Source organism: Neolamprologus multifasciatus, chromosome 8 (genome assembly GCF_963576455.1).
Source record: "Neolamprologus multifasciatus chromosome 8, fNeoMul1.2, whole genome shotgun sequence".
Lineage (NCBI taxonomy): Eukaryota > Metazoa > Chordata > Actinopteri > Cichliformes > Cichlidae > Neolamprologus > Neolamprologus multifasciatus.
The window spans coordinates 4,603,584-4,621,330 of NC_140446.1; the positions used below are offsets into that span (position 1 = coordinate 4,603,584).

Consider the following 17,747-nt stretch of genomic DNA (forward strand, 5'->3'; position numbering starts at 1 on the left):
CTCGTGATCTGTTCACTCTTCCCTCAGGTCACGAGGAGAGAAATAAGAGTTCAAACAGTACTGTTGCCCGAGCATGTACTAGTTGTTAAATGGGACCATAGCTCTTTTCTTCTAAAACCAAATCTGGACCCTTGATCACATCGATCTAAAAGGTCCCTCGTGACCTCATGAAGATTTTCATGGTGTTGTGAGGTTTACTGTTCATCCACATGATCGAGGTGACCATCAAATCAGGTCTCAAGTGGATTCTGTGAAATGTGCTGGAGCAAGGGGCACATATGGTTAATGCAGAGATTCATTTTCTTGTTTAGAAAATCTGCATATTTGCTCTTTGATTTTTTTCTTCTTTTACAGACTACATCTTTAGATTTAGAATAGAATAATCCTTTAATTCCCCACAAGGGGAAATTTAAACAGGCACATTTGATTGCTGAGTCATCACTAGCTACATAAGACATAACAGGAGCTTTAAACTGACACTTCACAGCAAACTTTGACTCCTGCCTGAAAAGCACCTCTGCCACTGATGCCCTCACATGTTCATCATGTTTAGTGTAAACATGCAAGTCTAAAAGTAACTTGTCAAAGTCAGCAGCACCACAGACTGTTTGCATTAACTTGGCACACAGTACAATCCCAGTATGCCTTTTGGCGATACCTCTGCTCTACTTGGCAGCTCTCCAACGCTCTCCCTTCATAACATAAGAGAGAATGTGTTTGAGTTTCTGATATCTTCCTATGCCTGGCTCTGCCTGAGTGCTTTATAGCAAAGCTAGAAAACGGTTTTGTTAAGTTAATATCCTCGTGACAGGATCTTAAATGACTCATGAGGAACATTATCCATTTAAAAAAGAAAAACACTCTTTAATGTATGAAAAGTGAGGGTAGTTCCTGTATGTTTCAGCCAATCAGGAGTTGGCTGTGTCTCTTTCAGTCGTGCTGAGTCTGCTGCTGCTATTAGAGGAAATGAGGACATATCCTATTTCAGAGCTGAGCTGCCTACAGCGTCCTCAAAACCTGACTTTCCATAAATTACTTTAAACAGCTGTTTTCTTTATTTGAAAGGGAAGAAAACTGTAGTTGTCACATGGAAATGTTGCTTTGCTAACACTATCGATGCTTTCTCTGTAGCTTTTCATTGTGACGTGTGTGAAACATGGCAGACTGCTCTGTTGCTGGCGTAATGTAAAGCACAGTAATCTTTGGACCTGCAGCATCCCCTGGATGTTTGATGGGCTCACTGCACAGAGTTGTTTGTGTCTCTGCAGGTGGACCAGGCTGCAGCCGGGCTGCTGGCGCTCGGAATGAAGAAAGGAGACCGGCTCGGCATGTGGGGACCAAACACTTATGAGTGGGTCCTGTTCCAGTTTGCAACAGCCAAAGCTGGGATTATACTGGTGAGTTAAAGCTGGGCATGTTGCAGTATTGAGATTTGGTAAGGGTGAAAACTAAGTAGGGGGCAGGTGACTGGCTAAAGTCGTGTAGATGCCTTCAGATACCTCACAAATGTCACTTATGTGTTAAGGAAATCCTGTTCAGTGGGTCTAAGTTGTGGACCCCGATAAGCAGGAAACTAGATGGATATCCAGCTCTGCAAAAGTCCCGCTGTGTGAGCCAGACGCCAAGAGGTGGCGTGGTCGGCCAGCCTGACCCTCAGGAAGTTATTGACGAGGACACTGGACTGCAGATCAATGCTTTCTGTCTGCCATGCTTCACAGAGATGCCTACTGAAGATGATAAAGATGAAACTTAGTTTCTTGAAAGCTCTAGTTTCGTCTCCTTCCTAATGTTTACCTTCCACAGGTGGCTGTGAACCCAGCATACCAGGTGCAGGAGGTGGAGCTTGCCTTGCAGAAGGTGAGCAGTTTTTTTTCAGCCTGATTATGTTTTCTTTTTATTAATTCTTGGACACAGAGACACACGCATATGTGTGACACGTGAAAGTTTAACTTCTCTGCTCCTTTTTTTTTTTTTCTCGCAGGTTGGGTGCAAAGCTGTAGTGTGCCCTACGCAGTTTAAAACCCTGAATTACTGCGACATGCTGAGGAAGATTTGTCCAGAAATCGAGACGTCCAGCCCAGGAGACATCAAGAGCAGCAGGTACAGATCACCCGTCAGCCCCACAGGTCGAAACGTGATGTTCCCTCCAAGCATGAAGGCGGCAGGTTTAACGGTTTAAAGATTATTGTGACGCAAACACTGGCCATGAGGCTGATTTGTGTCCTTGGAAGAACCAAAGACGAGCTTTTCAAATTCGACTGTGGAGAGACGTGGTGGTTGGAGGCTTTTAAAACAGAAGGTTTTGCATTAAAACTAGTGCAAAAACATACACGCTTCATATGCTGATAGCTTCTTTACATTGGACATTGCAAGGCTTGCTGTTAATCATTTGGTTGGTTCAGTTCCTTTAAAGTTAACTGATTTCTTCAGAACTCGTTGCTATTGTCTGTTTACCTGACTGATAGTCTTTACTTACAGCTTTGCCAACCAACAGATTTCCAGCGGTTAAACATCACAGCCTTGACCTTCTGATTGTTTGCTTTCCTTCCACCAGACTCCCTGAACTCCGCTCCGTGATTGTTTTGGACAGCCGACAGCCGGGCATGCTTCACTTTGAGGATGTGATGCAGGCCGGCGGCAGTCAGCACATGCAGCAGCTTCAGGATCTGCAAAAGAAGATCTCGTTCGATGACCCCATAAACATCCAGTTCACTTCGGTAAGCGATGCACAGTCACTGTTCTCTTCCCACCGTGGCTGGATGGTTTATTTATTTTTGGCATGCAAAAGATATTTCAGAGTTCAACAATAATTGTTATAAGACCTTAAACGATCTGCTGCAAGTTCATTAAAACTTTTAATGTTAGTAAAGTTTAAACTGGTGAGTTAAAGATTCACACACTGTACAGCTGTAATGAAGGGGGAAACTATCCACAGAGAACAAACTGTTTTTGTCAGAGGTGGTAAATAATTTTGTTTCATGTCCAAAGTTTGGTGCTTTAACATTCACGTGTGTGGTGCCTGACCAAGAAGCAACCTCCTGAAGAATGGAGCTGAGATTCTTGTTGACCAGATCCCACCCACAAGGACGCTGCAAATAATCCGTAGTGTTGTAATCTCCCAGGGACGAGTCCCTCCATGGATATGCTTCTGCAGACCATCACTGACCCACCACCACACCAGTCATGCTGAACAGTGTTGCAGGAGCCTAATGTTCTCCACGGCTTCTCCAGAGCCTTTCACGTCTGTCACATGTGCTCAAGGTGAACCAGTTCTCATCTGTGAAAAGCACAGGGAACCATTAGTGGACCTGCTAACTCTGGTATTCTATGGAAAATGTCAATTGTGCTCCACAGTGCTGGGAAGTGAGCACAGGGCCCACTAGAGGTCCTCAGGTCACCCTCATGAAGCGTGTTTCTGATTGTTTGGTCATGCACAGTCACACCAGTGTCCTGCTGGAGGTCATTTTGCAGCTCTGGCAGGTCTCATCCTGTTCCTTCTTGCACAAAGGAGCAGATACTGGTGCTGCTGAGGTTAAAGGCCTTCTACGGCCCTGTCCAGCTCTTATAGTGTTACTATCTCATGGAACCTCCCATATGCTCCTGAGACTGTGCTGGGAGACGCACCAAACCTTCTTGCATTGACATGTTTTGATGTGCAATCCTGGAGGATCTAAACTACACCGACCCTTGCCAAATGCAAAACTAGTGAAAACCATTAGAAAAGATGAGGAGGTAAAAAATGTCCATGGCGTGCAGGTGTAAAACCATTCCTGTTTTACAGGTTTGTCTCATTGTTGAGCCTCTAGTGCACATGTTGGTAATTTCATTAACACCAAAGCAGCTGAAACAGATTAACAACCTGCTAAACAACACAGCGAAACACCTGCAGCCATAATGAAGACAAAATCAATCATATCTATTTGACTGTTTCTTTCTGTTTTGCTAGTCAGAAATTGTGAATATCTAATCTTACAATCCTCAACTCATCGCATAATTTTAATGTGTTATTATTTTCTTCAGCGTTATCTGTTAATAAGGTATCATGCTGTCTGATAAACGTCTGCAAACACAAACAGATTAAGTCCTACTTTATGGCTTTATAAGTGCAGTAATGTGAGAATAATATTTTACCAGGGTACAACTGGAGCTCCAAAGGGTGCCACGTTGTCACATCACAACATCATCAACAACGCCTACTTTATTGGAAGAAGAATGGGATACCACTGGAGAGTAAGTGAATTAATCAGGAATTCACACCATTAAGACCTTTTTAAATAATTTACTGATTTTTTATTAATGTCTTTGTTAAAGTTTGGGCTTTATTTTATTTCAAAAATCCACGAAAGGATTCAAACTAACGAAGAACTGATTATGTTATAAACTACTGTGTTTTTGCTTAAAGTCTTTTATTGCAAAGGTTGTTTTTTTTTCCTAATTTTGACTCCTTTATTTCCTCGTTTTCCAGCCTCACACTCGAGTCTGTGTGCCAGTGCCTCTGTACCACTGCTTCGGCTCTGTGGGTGGCGGGATCTGCATGGCCATGCACGGCATCTCCACCGTCTATCCTTCCAGGGGATACGATGGAAAGGCAAACTTGGCAGCTATCGAGAGTGAAAGGTAATGTCAGAAGTTCAGGCTAGGATTTAAAAAATAGGAGACCTCTAAGCCTGTTGTTGTGCGAGTTAACAGAAAGATATTTGATCTTTAATACGCTTGAACAAAAGGGCTGAGACTATAATCGCCTTTAAATCTGGAGCAGTGTTGTACCTTTGGGCTCCAGGACACCATCAAATTAAAGCAACACAAACTGGTTTCCACACGTCTCATGTTTTCCTGCTTAACGATGATTTTTTTTTTTTTTTTTTTTTTTAAAAACCTTTTGTAACTGTAATCTGAGTGCATCTCATTACTAACACAGAGGTCTGTGTCTGATCTTTTCTTACGGAATAATGGAGATTGTCTTGTGTATTTGTGGCATGTCTGCTGATTAAAGAAATGAGCTTTAGGCACCATTTAAAAACTTTGTGTTCATCTGAGTGTTGATCTCAGAAAGTCAAATATTGTTTTACTGCATGAGGCTGGTGAGCATTAGTCTCAGATCCTTCATGAATGAGATCAGATATTTCCCAAAAGCACTTCCTGTGGCCTTGTAAACTGCCCCATTAAGATAACATAAACCGTGTGTGTGTGTGTGAATAAAATGTCTCCCACGCTTGCCAAAGCGCAATGGATCCATGTTTTCATGTTGTTTACAGCAAATTCTGAAAATTTAACAAATGTTGTCTCGTCTGACTCTCAATTTCTGCAGTGAGCGAATGTGAAATGAAATTTAATTATATATTTATAGAATACAAATTCAAAACAACAGTCACCTCAAGGTGCTTTATATTGTAAAGTGAAGACCCTACAATATTAGAAAGAACCACAACAATGAGATGACGTACACCGTACCTATGAGCAGCGCTTGGGGATAGCAGGAAGAAACCTCCAGCAGAACCAAGCTCAGGGAGGGGCGGGGCCATCTGCTGTGACCAGTGTTGGGGAGTAACGGAATACATGTACCGCCGTTACGTATTTAAAATACAAAATATGAGTAACTGTATTCAGTTACAGTTACCGTTTAAAAAGGTGGTATTTAGAATACAGTTACTTTGTTGAAATAAATGGATTACATGGCGGTACTTCCCTGTTTCATATTGTTGCGGGTCAGGACTGTTTGGGTTTTGTTTGTTCTGTTGTTCCAGGCGGCAGCGTTACGGTTGCCATGGTTACAGGGTGACGCTCTCTCTCTGCCTGTTTCCTGGGTGGGAGAGGCCTTTTTGTTGTTGTTGTGCTAAGCTAATAGGCAGAATGCTACCGGTATAGCTCTAAAGAATGTAGCATCATAGGCAGTGTAGTCCGTGCTGCAGGGAGAATGGACTGACATACCCGTTATGTGTCTGTGAGCGAGGGAGGGAGAAAAAGGAAAAGTACGAGCTGTCATTGAGCAAAAACGGGAGCTGGAAGCATGTAAATATAATAATAACCACTGCAGCCAAGAAGAGAGCCTGACGAGCCCAGTTGTAAGTAAGCTATTAAGACTCGACTGTACACCGTGTTCGTGTTTTCCTCTGAAACAATAAGTTCCTTTGGAGTAGCCGTTCAACGCCTCTCTCTGTCTCTGCTAGCAAAGTTGACCCAGACAACAAAGTAAAGCTAGTTTTCGGCTACGAGCCGACACAGAACCCACCGTATTAGCCAGAGGTCCCTTTACTACGGTTCGGAGCCGCGGACCTTCAGTAACAGTAATAAATCACAGCAATAGTACATTCATGTAGTTGTAAACAGCATGATAATATATTAAGTAATCCAAAGTATTCAGAATACGTTACTCTCATTGAGTAACGTAACGGAATACATTACAGAATACATTTTAGGGCATGTATTCTGTAATCTGTAATGGAATACATTTTAAAAGTAACCTTCCCAACACTGGCTGTGACCGGTTGGGTGTGGAAGAAAAGAGGAGAGATGTGAAGTTTGATAACTGCTAATTAAAATGTAGCTTCAGTTTCCTGATATTAGGTGACGGGAGTAGCAGCATTCCTTTTTTTTTTTTTTGATAATTCTCTATAAACCTTAGAGATGGTTTACAGAAATGCTCAGTCCTGTGTATACACTGCCACCCCTCTTGTAAAGGGAGTAGAATTTATAATTTATATTAGTATAGTATTGTCTTGTTTATTTTTGTCTATTTTTTTCTATCGTGCTTACTATGACTGGGAGAGTTCTGCACAAGAATTCCAGTGTGCCTTGACTGCTTTTATGCACAAATGGACTTTGAGTTTGAGGCCTCAAAGATAGAGCTGAATGTGTGACATCACGGCGTCTGTATACATCATTTATATACAGTCTCATCTGTGGTTACAGTTCTGCTTTCTCTGCAGTTGTTGAGTTCTTCTCAGACTCCTGTAGTCACCTGTTTGATAACAAAAGTGCATCATAACCTTGGATACAGCTAATTTGCACTTTTGGTTTTGGGGTCATTTCCTATCTTCACACAGTTTTGTTTGGGGGGTTTTTGTCCAGTTGTTATCATATGCAGATATTACATTTTATAAATGCGTAATCGGTAACAAAAAGTGTTTTTTGTTACTGAATATTTTAAACACTGTCCAAATGTTCTCTTCTCAGGTGCACTTTCATCTATGGCACGCCCACCATGTATGTCGACATGCTCAACCAGCCGGACCTCACTAAATATGACTTGTCATCAGTGGAGGGAGGTGAGAAAAGAAAATGATTTTTAAAGTTCATTTTCTGATATATATATATATATATATATATATATATATATATATATATATATATATATATATATATATATATATATATATATATATATATATATATATATTTTTTTTTTTTTTTGCATTCATTTGCTTCTGTTTGTTTACATCTTTGAACTTTAGGCATCATGGCTGGTTCACCATGCCCTCAAGAACTTGTGAAGAAAGTTGTGTTTGACTTGAAAGTGAAGGAAATAACAGTGAGTCTTTTTTTGTTCCCCCCCCCAGCTCAATGTTTGATTTATGAGTGATTTAATGGTGCAGTTTAACCTTTGCTCACTAGGGGGAGACAAATCCTCAGAAAAACGACATAATGGAGTGAATTCTGATTTTTAAGGTAGAGACACAACAGTAGGCGTCTTGTAGGAAGGAATCTGTAAAAAGTTTATTGGATGTTAGCACTTCCAAAAGTCCAGGCTGAATATACATGAGCTATGTTTGAGGAAACCCTCTGATTTGCTGTTAGATGCTTGTTTAAAAAAGTGAAAAAGTGACAATGTCTCACAAAGAATTTGCTACAATGATCCTGCATTCGTCTTCTTATTGACCAGGGTAGAAAAAAGATGGCGATTCACTGATCTTCTCCTCACTTTCAGTCTTTTTGGCCACTCTAAATGTCAGTGAAGGTGTGCATGCAGAAACGAGGATAGATAAAGTGTCGTTGTTTGTGCAGCTCTTCACGTTATCCTCTGTTTGAACTGAGCTGTTTTCAGCTCCTCCACCTTTTAAGCCAACTTTTGCCTGATTGGCTGTGTCTTGCAAACAGAAGGTGGAAACAGGAGCTGAGCGGGGCTTCCCACATTGAGGATATCAGCTCCTCTGTTGGGGCTGAACTCGAGGCTCTTTAAAAACGTGGTTTAACATGTTGAAGAAGACACTTTTACCAAGAGCTGAACAGGAAGAAAAACAGACAAGCAAGCAACCACGCACAATGGATTAGGTGATTTTTGGTTAATGGATGACGGGTGTTTCCAGTCTTTCTTTTTGAAGCTTTAAAGACAAGAATGGAAACAATCTCCTTGACACATGAGCTTATTTTAAGCTCATGTGTTTTGTTTTGCTTAGACTGATTCGCGGTTTGTCCATTGTGCTGAAAAATTGAATGCACAGGGACAGGATGGCGAATCTCTCCTCAACGTTTTCCTCATTTACTTAAAAGCATCCCTTTTTTCCATCCCGCCTGCTTCCACTTCATGCTGAAGACTTCGTCTTTGATATAAATGAATGAGAATTATATTTAAATCAAGTCGATGCGTGTTTGTGTGTAACTGAAGCAGACCAAGGGCGACGTGTGTGTCTGTGTTTATGCTGCTGACAGCCTCTGGCAGATGAATAGATGGAGAGTCTTTAAGTAGAAACAGTTAGCATTGCTTTCATTGTAGCCGGTCACCTGGACGGGCTCCTGCTCGGCGTCTCCTGTGGGAGAAAAGACACAAACTCAGCAGCCAAGTCAAACAGTCGGCCCTCCAACCAGAGACCCCGCGACCTGGACTCGGTGTGCTGGACCCCAAGGCCAAGATGGAAACGTTCAGTCTGGGATAGAGGGGGAGCACACGGAGTTCTGTGGTCAAAAAGAGAAAATCATAACAGTGCAACGCCAAATCTGAGCTACTCCAAAACCACCTTAAACCTTATTTGGGAATCCGCTGTCACAATGCACCAAAGTCCAGCTGAAAACCTTCCATCACAGCCGAGATGAGACTTTATACTTGCACAAAACTGCACATCAGGCGTTTGTAAAGGCCAGCGAGCGTTTAACTGTCATTTAACGGTCTACAGTTTCCAGTTAATTATCGCTCTTTCAGAGATGTTTTCACAGCTATTTGTTTATCTGTCAGTAAGGCTGTAGAAAAACTACAGGGCTGACTGTTATGAAACTTGGAGAGGTGGAGCGGAGACAAAGAAAGAACTCATTAAAGTTCTCCATGTCAGAGAGCTCTTCTGTTTTAAAATAAGCATCGTTTCACAGCCTGTGCGGGAAGCAGATTCCTCTTTAGATGTCTTGTCTTTAGGAGCTTTTAAAGATGGGAAATTTGACACTGATCACATGTTAAAGTTATGATCAGCTTGGCATCAGACACTCAGAAGCTGCTTTGCATACTTTGCATTCTCTAAAATGATTTAAATACAACCTCAAAAGAGCCACACATGACAGATTAACTTGTAGAAGTGACTTGATCAGACTCTCAGATTGCTGTGTTGCTTCGGTTCCCACCAACGTATTTTAATCAGTTTGAGGTCGGGTTCATTGCAGCGTCTTGATTCTGTTGTAGATTTGCTGCTGTGCTTTGGATCGTCGTCCTGTTTCATGTCCCACAGCTAAAGCTTGGCTTACAGAGGTCCTCACATTTGACTCTAGAATACTTTTGCGTTCAGATGAGTTTATGGTCGACTCGAGGACTGCAAGGTGCCCAAATCGCCACTTCTCAACCACTGTGCTGACAGTTGGTAGGAGGTGTATGTGCTGATGTTCTCCAATCTGTGCATTATAGCCAAACATCTCCACTTTGTTGCAGGAAATCTTTCTTCAGCTGCAACTTTGCAAACCTGACCCAGCTCCTGGCAACCTTTGCAAACGAGCCGTTATTGTTCAGTCTTTCTAACTGTAGCGTCTGAGGTCTAGCTCTTCTGCAGTTTTGCATGCTCTGATCTTGGGATAATTGTTAAAATAAAGGACGACACAATTTAATGTGTCACTGGTTGAATTTTCTGCTGAGTTTTTGTCTGCAAAATATAATTAATTTTGTTTTGCAAATAAAAATGTTAGCGTTTATGTCTAAGTTAAATTTGTCCTCACATAGTAGTAAAAACTTGTGTTTTCTGGACTAGAGCAACAACATCATCACTGATTTGTTATCTTTTTCTCTTATTCTGGTCTTATAGAAGGCTTTGAGACCTGACTTGTTATAATTTACATCAGAAAAGCTCAACTTAAAGTGGCGGCTGCGCTCCCTGCCTCATCTGCTAAACAGTCAACACAAGAAAACAATCAGATAATTACAGAAAAAGCTCCCTGGTATTCCCTGAAGCCCAATCTTATTTTTACTTGGCAACAGGAAAAAGACAAAAGAAACAAAAAAGAAAACCAACAAAACTGTCTTCAAAACTACTTAAAATTGATGACATGATCATTTAATTTATCAACTGCTGTATTGTGGAGGCAATTTAAAAAAAAATAAAAATAAAAAAAAGCCCCTGGAAGTCAGTGATCCCAAACTCTCCCAAAAAGTCAGAATATTAACACCTAAAAACCAAAAATTGTTTTCTTTAGAACTTTTTTTGATATTTTAATCGGTGAGCTTTAGAGGTGCTGATGCTCCAAGCCCAGGTTTCCGGTCTTCATGCACCACTTCCTGGCTGCACCTTCATATTCTGAGTAGTAATCTACATTTCCTCTTCTCGTCATTGCTTGTTCGGTACCTGTGGGCTGTGAGTTCATTGGCGCATGCCCTTTTTGGCCCTCGCTGTCTTCGGTCTGCAGCGCTTGAAGCCAGTGACGTCTCTGACCTGCTTGCCCTTATGCTGATTCGGAGATGCGCACAGTGCATCTGGACGGTTCAGGCTTGGGATCGAGTCCATCCACCTGCAAGAAGCCAAAAGATGAGAAGCATGATGGAGCATCTTTCTTATTTAATACAATGTGTGAACCTGAATAGACACTTATCGGGCATTACTGTCCGATAACCGTGAAGCTGCTCCTGTGTTTGTAGCTGTCAGTGATGCTGCAGGAGTTTGCTGGTTGGTTGAACAGACTGATTCTTTAGCCTCGACAAATGTTGGATGATTTAGCAAAAAACGTCGCGCAGAAAGTTCCCAGAGGAGGAATCATAGTGACTTTAAAGTCAGTGGCGCTACCAGCAGAGTTTAGCGTAAAATTACATGAATGATACGAATGGATTGTATGTTACAAATTTCATGGCAATCAGGATGAAGAGAAGTAACGTTATTAAAGTAGCACAAAGACTTCATGTGAGGAACGGATGTATCCACCATAGCATCGTTATCATTATAAAAGATTTAGCTTTTTGGGACATCAAGGTTTTTATTTATTTTTTTGAAGGGACCATATTTAGTAGGGGTGCAACGATACACAAAATTCAGGGTTCGGTTCGGTACTTTGGTGTCACCGTTCGATATTTTTTCGGTACAAAAAAATTTTCATGCCTTTTTAATTTGTCATTTATTAAAATTATAAATATATATTTTAACTCAGAAGTACAGTTTTTAAATTTAATGTTGCTGAAACAACAAAGTAATAAAAAAATTAATCTGATCGAGAAATCACTCATCTTTGGAAAAGAGAGTTTATTACAGAGAAATGGCTCTTTCCAAAATAAAAGCTACACTATACGCTTCTTCTGGGCTATATTCTCAGCAGCATATTAAACATATCAGGTCCCCATAAGGACAATCATGTGCTAACGGCTGTCTAAATGACTCGGGTAAAGTTTGTACCATGCGTGCTTGTTGTTTTTGTCTGCTTCCCCTTGTCTTTGCACGAGGATGATGTCAACGTAAATGTGCAGTCATATTCGTTGTGTTCCCACTAGTGCTGTCAGCTTTAATCTGAAATGACGTTAACGCCACAACACGGCAAATCTCCGTTAACAAGCTAACGCACTAGTTCCCACCAATGTAATTGAGCATTGCTGGCACATCCAACATACTGTTTTACTTTTGTCCATGACGCGCTTACCTTCAGGGTCATACGTCACATGAAAACCAAAATAGTTCCAAACGCCAGATCTGAATGAGGGTGGGGGAGGTTCAATTTGCCATGTTGCAAGGAGAGCTTATCTTCTGTCTTGCTAGCTTGCCCTGCGCTCAGTGAATCTGTGTTCGACTACTCCGCCTAGGCTGCACTGTCGAGCGCAGATCCACTGAGCGCTCAACACAGACAGCATCGTCAGAAGGAAAGTTGATAAAATAAATTAAAAATGTTGTATTGTTCGATACATATGCGTAACGAACCGAAAGCACTGTATCGAACGGTTCAATATCGATACGAGTATTGTTGCACCCCTAATATTTAGGTAATATTAAAGTAATTTTTTAATGCAGTTATTTTATGCAAAAGAAACCTTGCATTCTTTCTAGTGGCCACTAGGGGGCAACTGACTGAAGGTTGAAGAAATCTGAGAAACATTTCTTGATTTTATGACCTCAGGGGGGGAAAAATAATTTCCTAATGAGTTTATTGTATTACAGAAATCTTATTCAACCCAGCATGATGTTCACTTTGTAACCGATTGGCTCGTGTAGAGTAAAAAACAGATGTGAGATGTGAATTAATGTAATGGTTGTTTGAAGCACAGTATAAATGTGCTTTTTGTGTTCTTTTTATAAAGAAGTGAAAATTCTGAAATCAGAAGAATAGTTGGATTTATTTACAACATAAATGTGCAATTGTGCCACAGTTTGTGTTTATAATATTTAAATATATCACAGTTATCATCACGTGCATATGATGACATTGCTGCTTTATAATCTGAGCTCTTTACAGTTACAATATGCATGAATTATTTTGTGGCTTTTATTCTTTTTTTCTAAATTTTTTTTATTTTTGAATGGAAAAATATCAAAAGTCAAAATATTTAAAGATCCCCTCATTCCAGGAATCCTACTCGATCGTTAGTTGAAGATCAGCTTTGAGTCTTACTTGCGCAGTGGAGCTATCTGGCAGCTGCAGTTCCACGGGTTGTTGAAGAGGGTGAGGTTGGTGATGGTGTTGAACTGGAGGCTTTTGGGAATCGACTTTAGCCTGTTGTTTTCCAGGTGAAGCACCTTGACCGTCGTCACACCGGTAAACGCGCCGTCGGATAACTAGAAAAATGCAGAGCAGCACATGAGCTGTATTTTATTTCTGTTTTTTTTAAGGGAGTGGAAATCTACCTGAAACTTGTGTGAAATGCTGGTAAAAATCTCGGGATATCCTCCATATCTGTCCAGGGTGTGTGGGGTAAGGGCGGGGGCAGAGCGAGGGAGTCGTGCCAGCGTTTTTCCTCTTTGGATAAGTGTTGGTGCAGGAGGAAGGATGAGAGGAGGCTTTCATCCCAAACACTGACAGTCTGTGAACTCTTCCTTTGCTTCACGGGTGCTAAAAGCTTCAGAGAGGTGCTACATGAGCTGACGTACATCAAGTGTCGTCTCCACCAGCAGGAGGACACGGGCGGATGAGAGGGGAGCAGAGCTTTGCTTGTTTTATGTAAGACTGGAGGAGAAGAGGCCGTTTGGGAAATTTCCACTGCAGAGCGAGAAGTCGCTGAGGCGCTGGTGTTTTGAAGGAGTGAAAGATGGATGACTTCCAGCCTGGTCGAGGTGTGTTCACTCCTGTCGTCTCCGTCTTCGGGACGCTGCCATGAAGGCTCGCAAAGGCCCCAATTGTCCATTCAGCTGGGCCAATGGCGGGCTAAAAATACTCCTCTTTCATGCACCGTGGAACACCCTGCCTCTATTTACCTGTCTCCTCAACCCTCCTGACCTGTTTACAGGACCCTCACAGCCAAAGCAGAAAACGCCTCGCTGAAAATAACACTTGTGCAATAATTAGACTCGGCCACGCTTGGCCATACTCCAGCAAACAAAAACAAACCAAAAATACCAGCATTTGGCTGGAAATCTGCTTAATCTGCCCCGGCCGTGTGTGCCAGAGTCGGCGCCTCCTGCTGCTTCCACCTGGCTCGCGCGCAGCCTCAGCGTGAGAAGCTTGTTATTTTACAGTTTACCTTTCTGGGATGCCTCCATATTTTGGCACAGGTACACTCAAATATTGGATTAACCCTGGAGTGTGAGGCAAACATGCTCTCGAAGAGCCTAAACTGTACGCGCTCCTGCTGCAGCTGATGTGGAGGAACAGATGGGCGTCCCACAGGCTGCTGTGAAAACATCTGTCTCATTAGGTTCAACTCACTTTCTCATATGGGGCATTAAAATGGTTTGTTTTAATCTAATTTCTGGACATGTTCCAATTTAAATACAGCAGTGATGAGTAAAACTGCACTCCAGGGCGCAAGGGAGGATCCGCAGTTGGAGTCACTTCCTCTGACATGTTTGGGTTGTACTTTTGACCTGCCGTCATTGAAGAGGCTGATTGGAGCGTGTTTTAAAGGCACCGTTGAGACCATAAATGTAAAGTCCAGCTGGAATAACCAGTAATTTCCACTTAAAAGCTACAAAGAGGTTAAAGTCTTACTCCTCGCTGACTGACAGGATTGGCTTGTTCCACCCTTTAATTAAATCTGTAATTGGTTGCCAGGTGCCAAAATACTGAGTTTGTGCTTAATGGATGACCCTGAATTATTTATCCAAAACAGTTTCTCAGTACCTGGTTACAGCGTGAAGAAATAAATAAATGAAAACTAAGGGCCTGGTTGAAGCTTTAATGCACACCCCAGAAAAATCATTCTTTACACGCCTGCATGTCACAAACTTCTGATTTGTGACTCCTCAGATTAAACTAAGCATCTCAAAATCCCCTGATTATGCAAACTGTTGTGCTCCTTGTCTTTGAAAAGACCTGTTGAATCACAGTTTTGATCGCCACAAATCAAATCTCGTTCGTTTACCCTGACACCTGTGCAGCTTTATAATAAGTTCACTTATGCATCTGTCTGCATTTGCTAATTCACATCAAACTAAAGCTCAAGCACATACTTGTAGAATGTTTTAAGACCCTACAAATTGAAATGTAGTACAGTTAGGTTTAATATGCACACGCTTCTCAGTAGATCAACTCTTAGAACTTCACAGCTTTTTGCTAAACTCCTGCTCTGATCTGCATCCGGAGAAAGATCCCGTTAGTTTAAGCACATGTGTACCCTTGAGCATCAAACATCTGTTTTCGAGAGATGGAAAACTGCAGCAGCAGCTTTGCATTATAAGCGTGAACTGAGACACATGTGGAGGAAGTGGGAACGCCCAAGAACACAAGACTGGCTTTAATCTCACTCTTTATGTAAGCTGTAATCATGGGATTAATGAGAGAAGACTATTGTGGGGGCACTTTTGTTCTTACCTGTTACAAGGAGGATCATTTGGAAACTTCACTCATGTAAATTTGTACTTTTTTAGGGAAGCAAATATTAAGTCAGACATGCAGAGACCTTATTATGACATAACTGTTTTACTTCGGCACAATGTTTTCTTAAAGCTGAGCCAATTAATTCAAAAGACCTTTACAAAGGCTGTCTTGTACGTTTCTTCTAAATAACCTGAAGATATTTAAGAGTCTACAAGCAGTTTGAAAAAGACCTAATTTCAACAGGTTGTTTAAATTTCAAGCCAAAACTTCTAGCAGTGGCGTTTGCCAGGCTTGATGCTTTGCCAGTAATAAGCCCAGTAAAACCACAGACTGACCTTCTCCAGACCCATGTTGTCCAGGTGTAGTTTCTCCATGTAGCGCCCAAAGCTCTGGAAGGCGTTGTCAGGGATAGTCTTCATGGGGTTCTTCCCCAGCGTGAGCTCCTCCACCACCCGCAGTTTGCTCATTGCCACGCTGGGATAAGTGGACATCTTGTTGCCGTCCAGGTGAAGTATGGCGAGGTTCTCTACGTCGTCCAGAGAGCTCGCATGCAGCGTTGTCAGCTCGTTGTTGCTAATGTGCAGCCAGCGCAGGTCTTTGGCGCCCGAGAAGGTCCCCTGACGCAGCTCCCGCAGCTTGTTGTCGCTGAGCTGCAGAACAAAGAGGTTGATCATTGGGGAGAAGATGCCCTTTGGCAGGTCGCTGATCTGGTTCCCGTCTAGGTGGAGGTAGGTGAGCTCGGTGAGATCCTCAAAGGCGCCGGGCTTGATGGTGCCGATGTCATTGTTGGACAGGTAGAGGTAGACGAGCTTGTTCAGCCCCTTGAAGGCCTGGGATCCGATCTCTCGGAGGTGGCAGTGTTGCATGTGCAGAGAGATGAGTCCCTTGCTTTCGCTGAAGGCTCCCGTGGGTATGCTGCCCAGGTTGTTCCTCTGCAGGTTCAGCAAACGGGTGGCCTCCGACACCCGAGGGATCTTCTTCAGCCCCACGTTGTCACAGATGACGTGCTGAAGGTCACCGTGGCAGTGGCACGGGCTCGGGCACTGGGCCGGGGCGCCCCGCGCTACGATGCCCAGCATCAGGAGGCAGGTCCACAGCAACAACCAGCTCACACAGCGCATCCTGAAAAGCTTGTAAATGTAGCTCGGGTCAGTTAGAAAAATCCTGCAAAAGTGTCTGCAGAGAAATGTGAAGAGGAAAGACGAACGCTTGATCCTGTTTGTTTGTGCTGAGAAACAGACGGACAGAGGAGGAGAGAGGAGGTGGGCAGAGCTGAGAGACACTTTGAGAGGAGGATGGACAGAGCACACAGCACTATTTATAACATTTACTTGAGGAAAAATACTGAGGAGGGCCTGCCAGGGTGTTGGAGTGAGAGATCTGCAGGAGGAAGTCAACTGTCTGAGAGTTTAACCCTAAATGAGCAGAAAGGTGAAGCTCAACTAGTCTTTTTCTTTGCAGCTGGCTTCGTTTTTGCAGGATTTGCAATGAGCTTGCTGCAGGATGCACACCTTCAGACAGTTGATAAGAGTTTGTAACGTTTGATTAACTTCCAGGTGCGTGTTAGACAACGTGGCACGAGGTCAGCTTGGCTCTGTGCTCGCTCCCAGACATCGCTATTGTTTTTTCAGTCTGCGGTGGCAGGAAAAGGAGCCACTCCTGTGTAGCTGTTTTATAACCTATAATAGTCTCCAGATGGCTTTTAAGTCCTATTGCAAAAAAATATATTTCCATCATCACAGCAGTGAAAGTTTTAGATGCCACTTTACATTCCTGTGTGCATTCCTTTGTTTTGTGGTATCATGCAGTGGTATTTTTCCAGACCTCTGTGCAAATGATGGAGTGGCTTAACTTTTCTTTTCTTTTTTTTAATGAATATGATTGGCTCAGGTTAGTGGATGGTTTGGCTTCAGGTGCGTGCGTTTATGAGATGAATGAACCCACCCAGGATAAACGGAATGTAGAGTTTACTTAACAAATCTAACATTTTATTGGCGATATTGTTTCCTATGTGACTTTCCAGGTGAACGTTCTCACTGTAGCTCCTGTAGATTTCCCTAAAAGTCCCGTCTCCAGCAAAGTTGGACCTTTTTCTAGTGCACCTCCCGCTTCTTATAAACGTAGTAAAGAAAGTTAAATACATGATATATTCAATTCAATTCAATTTTATTTATATAGCGCCAAATCACAACAAAAGTCGCCTCAAGGTGCTTCATAGATACAGAGAAAAACCCAACAATCATATGACCCCCTATGAGCAAGCACTTTGGCGACAGTGGGAAGGAAAAACTCCCTTTTAACAGGAAGAAACCTCCAGCAGAACCAGGCTCAGGGAGGGGCGGGGCCATCTGCTGTGATTGGTTGGGGTGAGAGAAGGAAGACAGGATAAAAGACATGCT

The 17,747-nt window shown here is 42.4% G+C and overlaps 2 protein-coding genes across 6 annotated transcripts in view; one reads left to right on the top strand and one right to left on the bottom strand.

Annotated features, from left to right (window-relative positions):
* Positions 1-17,747, top strand: part of acsf2 (acyl-CoA synthetase family member 2) — a 56,274-nt gene that overhangs the window by 24,944 nt on the left and 13,583 nt on the right. For all 4 annotated transcript variants that reach the window (XM_085169354.1, XM_085169355.1, XM_085169357.1 and 1 more), the window contains 8 exons: positions 1,269-1,397; positions 1,804-1,857; positions 1,982-2,100; positions 2,555-2,717; positions 4,135-4,230; positions 4,466-4,617; positions 7,174-7,265; positions 7,452-7,528. In XM_085169354.1, the coding sequence (XP_085025480.1) occupies positions 1,269-1,397; positions 1,804-1,857; positions 1,982-2,100; positions 2,555-2,717; positions 4,135-4,230; positions 4,466-4,617; positions 7,174-7,265; positions 7,452-7,528 (882 nt within the window). The remainder of the gene's footprint in view (positions 1-1,268; positions 1,398-1,803; positions 1,858-1,981; positions 2,101-2,554; positions 2,718-4,134; positions 4,231-4,465; positions 4,618-7,173; positions 7,266-7,451; positions 7,529-17,747) is intronic.
* On the bottom strand, positions 7,394-16,605 carry chad (chondroadherin). 2 transcript variants are annotated; one of them, XR_014875555.1, is made up of 4 exons: positions 15,684-16,605; positions 12,988-13,151; positions 9,896-10,911; positions 7,394-9,865 (listed from the first exon to the last, which is right to left on the bottom strand). XR_014875555.1 is itself a non-coding variant. In XM_085169360.1 (4 exons), the coding sequence occupies exons 1-3, from the start codon at positions 16,467-16,469 to the stop codon at positions 10,764-10,766; spliced, it is 1,098 nt and encodes a 365-aa protein (XP_085025486.1). In that variant the 5' UTR covers positions 16,470-16,605; the 3' UTR covers positions 7,394-8,744; positions 10,749-10,763. The 2 variants fall into 2 exon arrangements, 1 of the variants encoding a protein (XP_085025486.1); XM_085169360.1 differs by having other exon boundaries at positions 7,394-8,744; positions 10,749-10,911.

Coding starts and splice junctions, on each gene's coding strand:
- chad (XM_085169360.1), bottom strand. CDS start 16,469: ATGCGCTGTGTGAGCTGGTTGTTGCTGTGGACCTGCCTCCTGATGCTG. Junction 13,152..15,683: donor ACAACATGGGTCTGGAGAAG/GTCAGTCTGTGG, acceptor GCATTTTTCTAG/TTATCCGACGGCGCGTTTAC. Junction 10,912..12,987: donor CAGATAGCTCCACTGCGCAA/GTAAGACTCAAA, acceptor GGCTTCTTGCAG/GTGGATGGACTCGATCCCAA.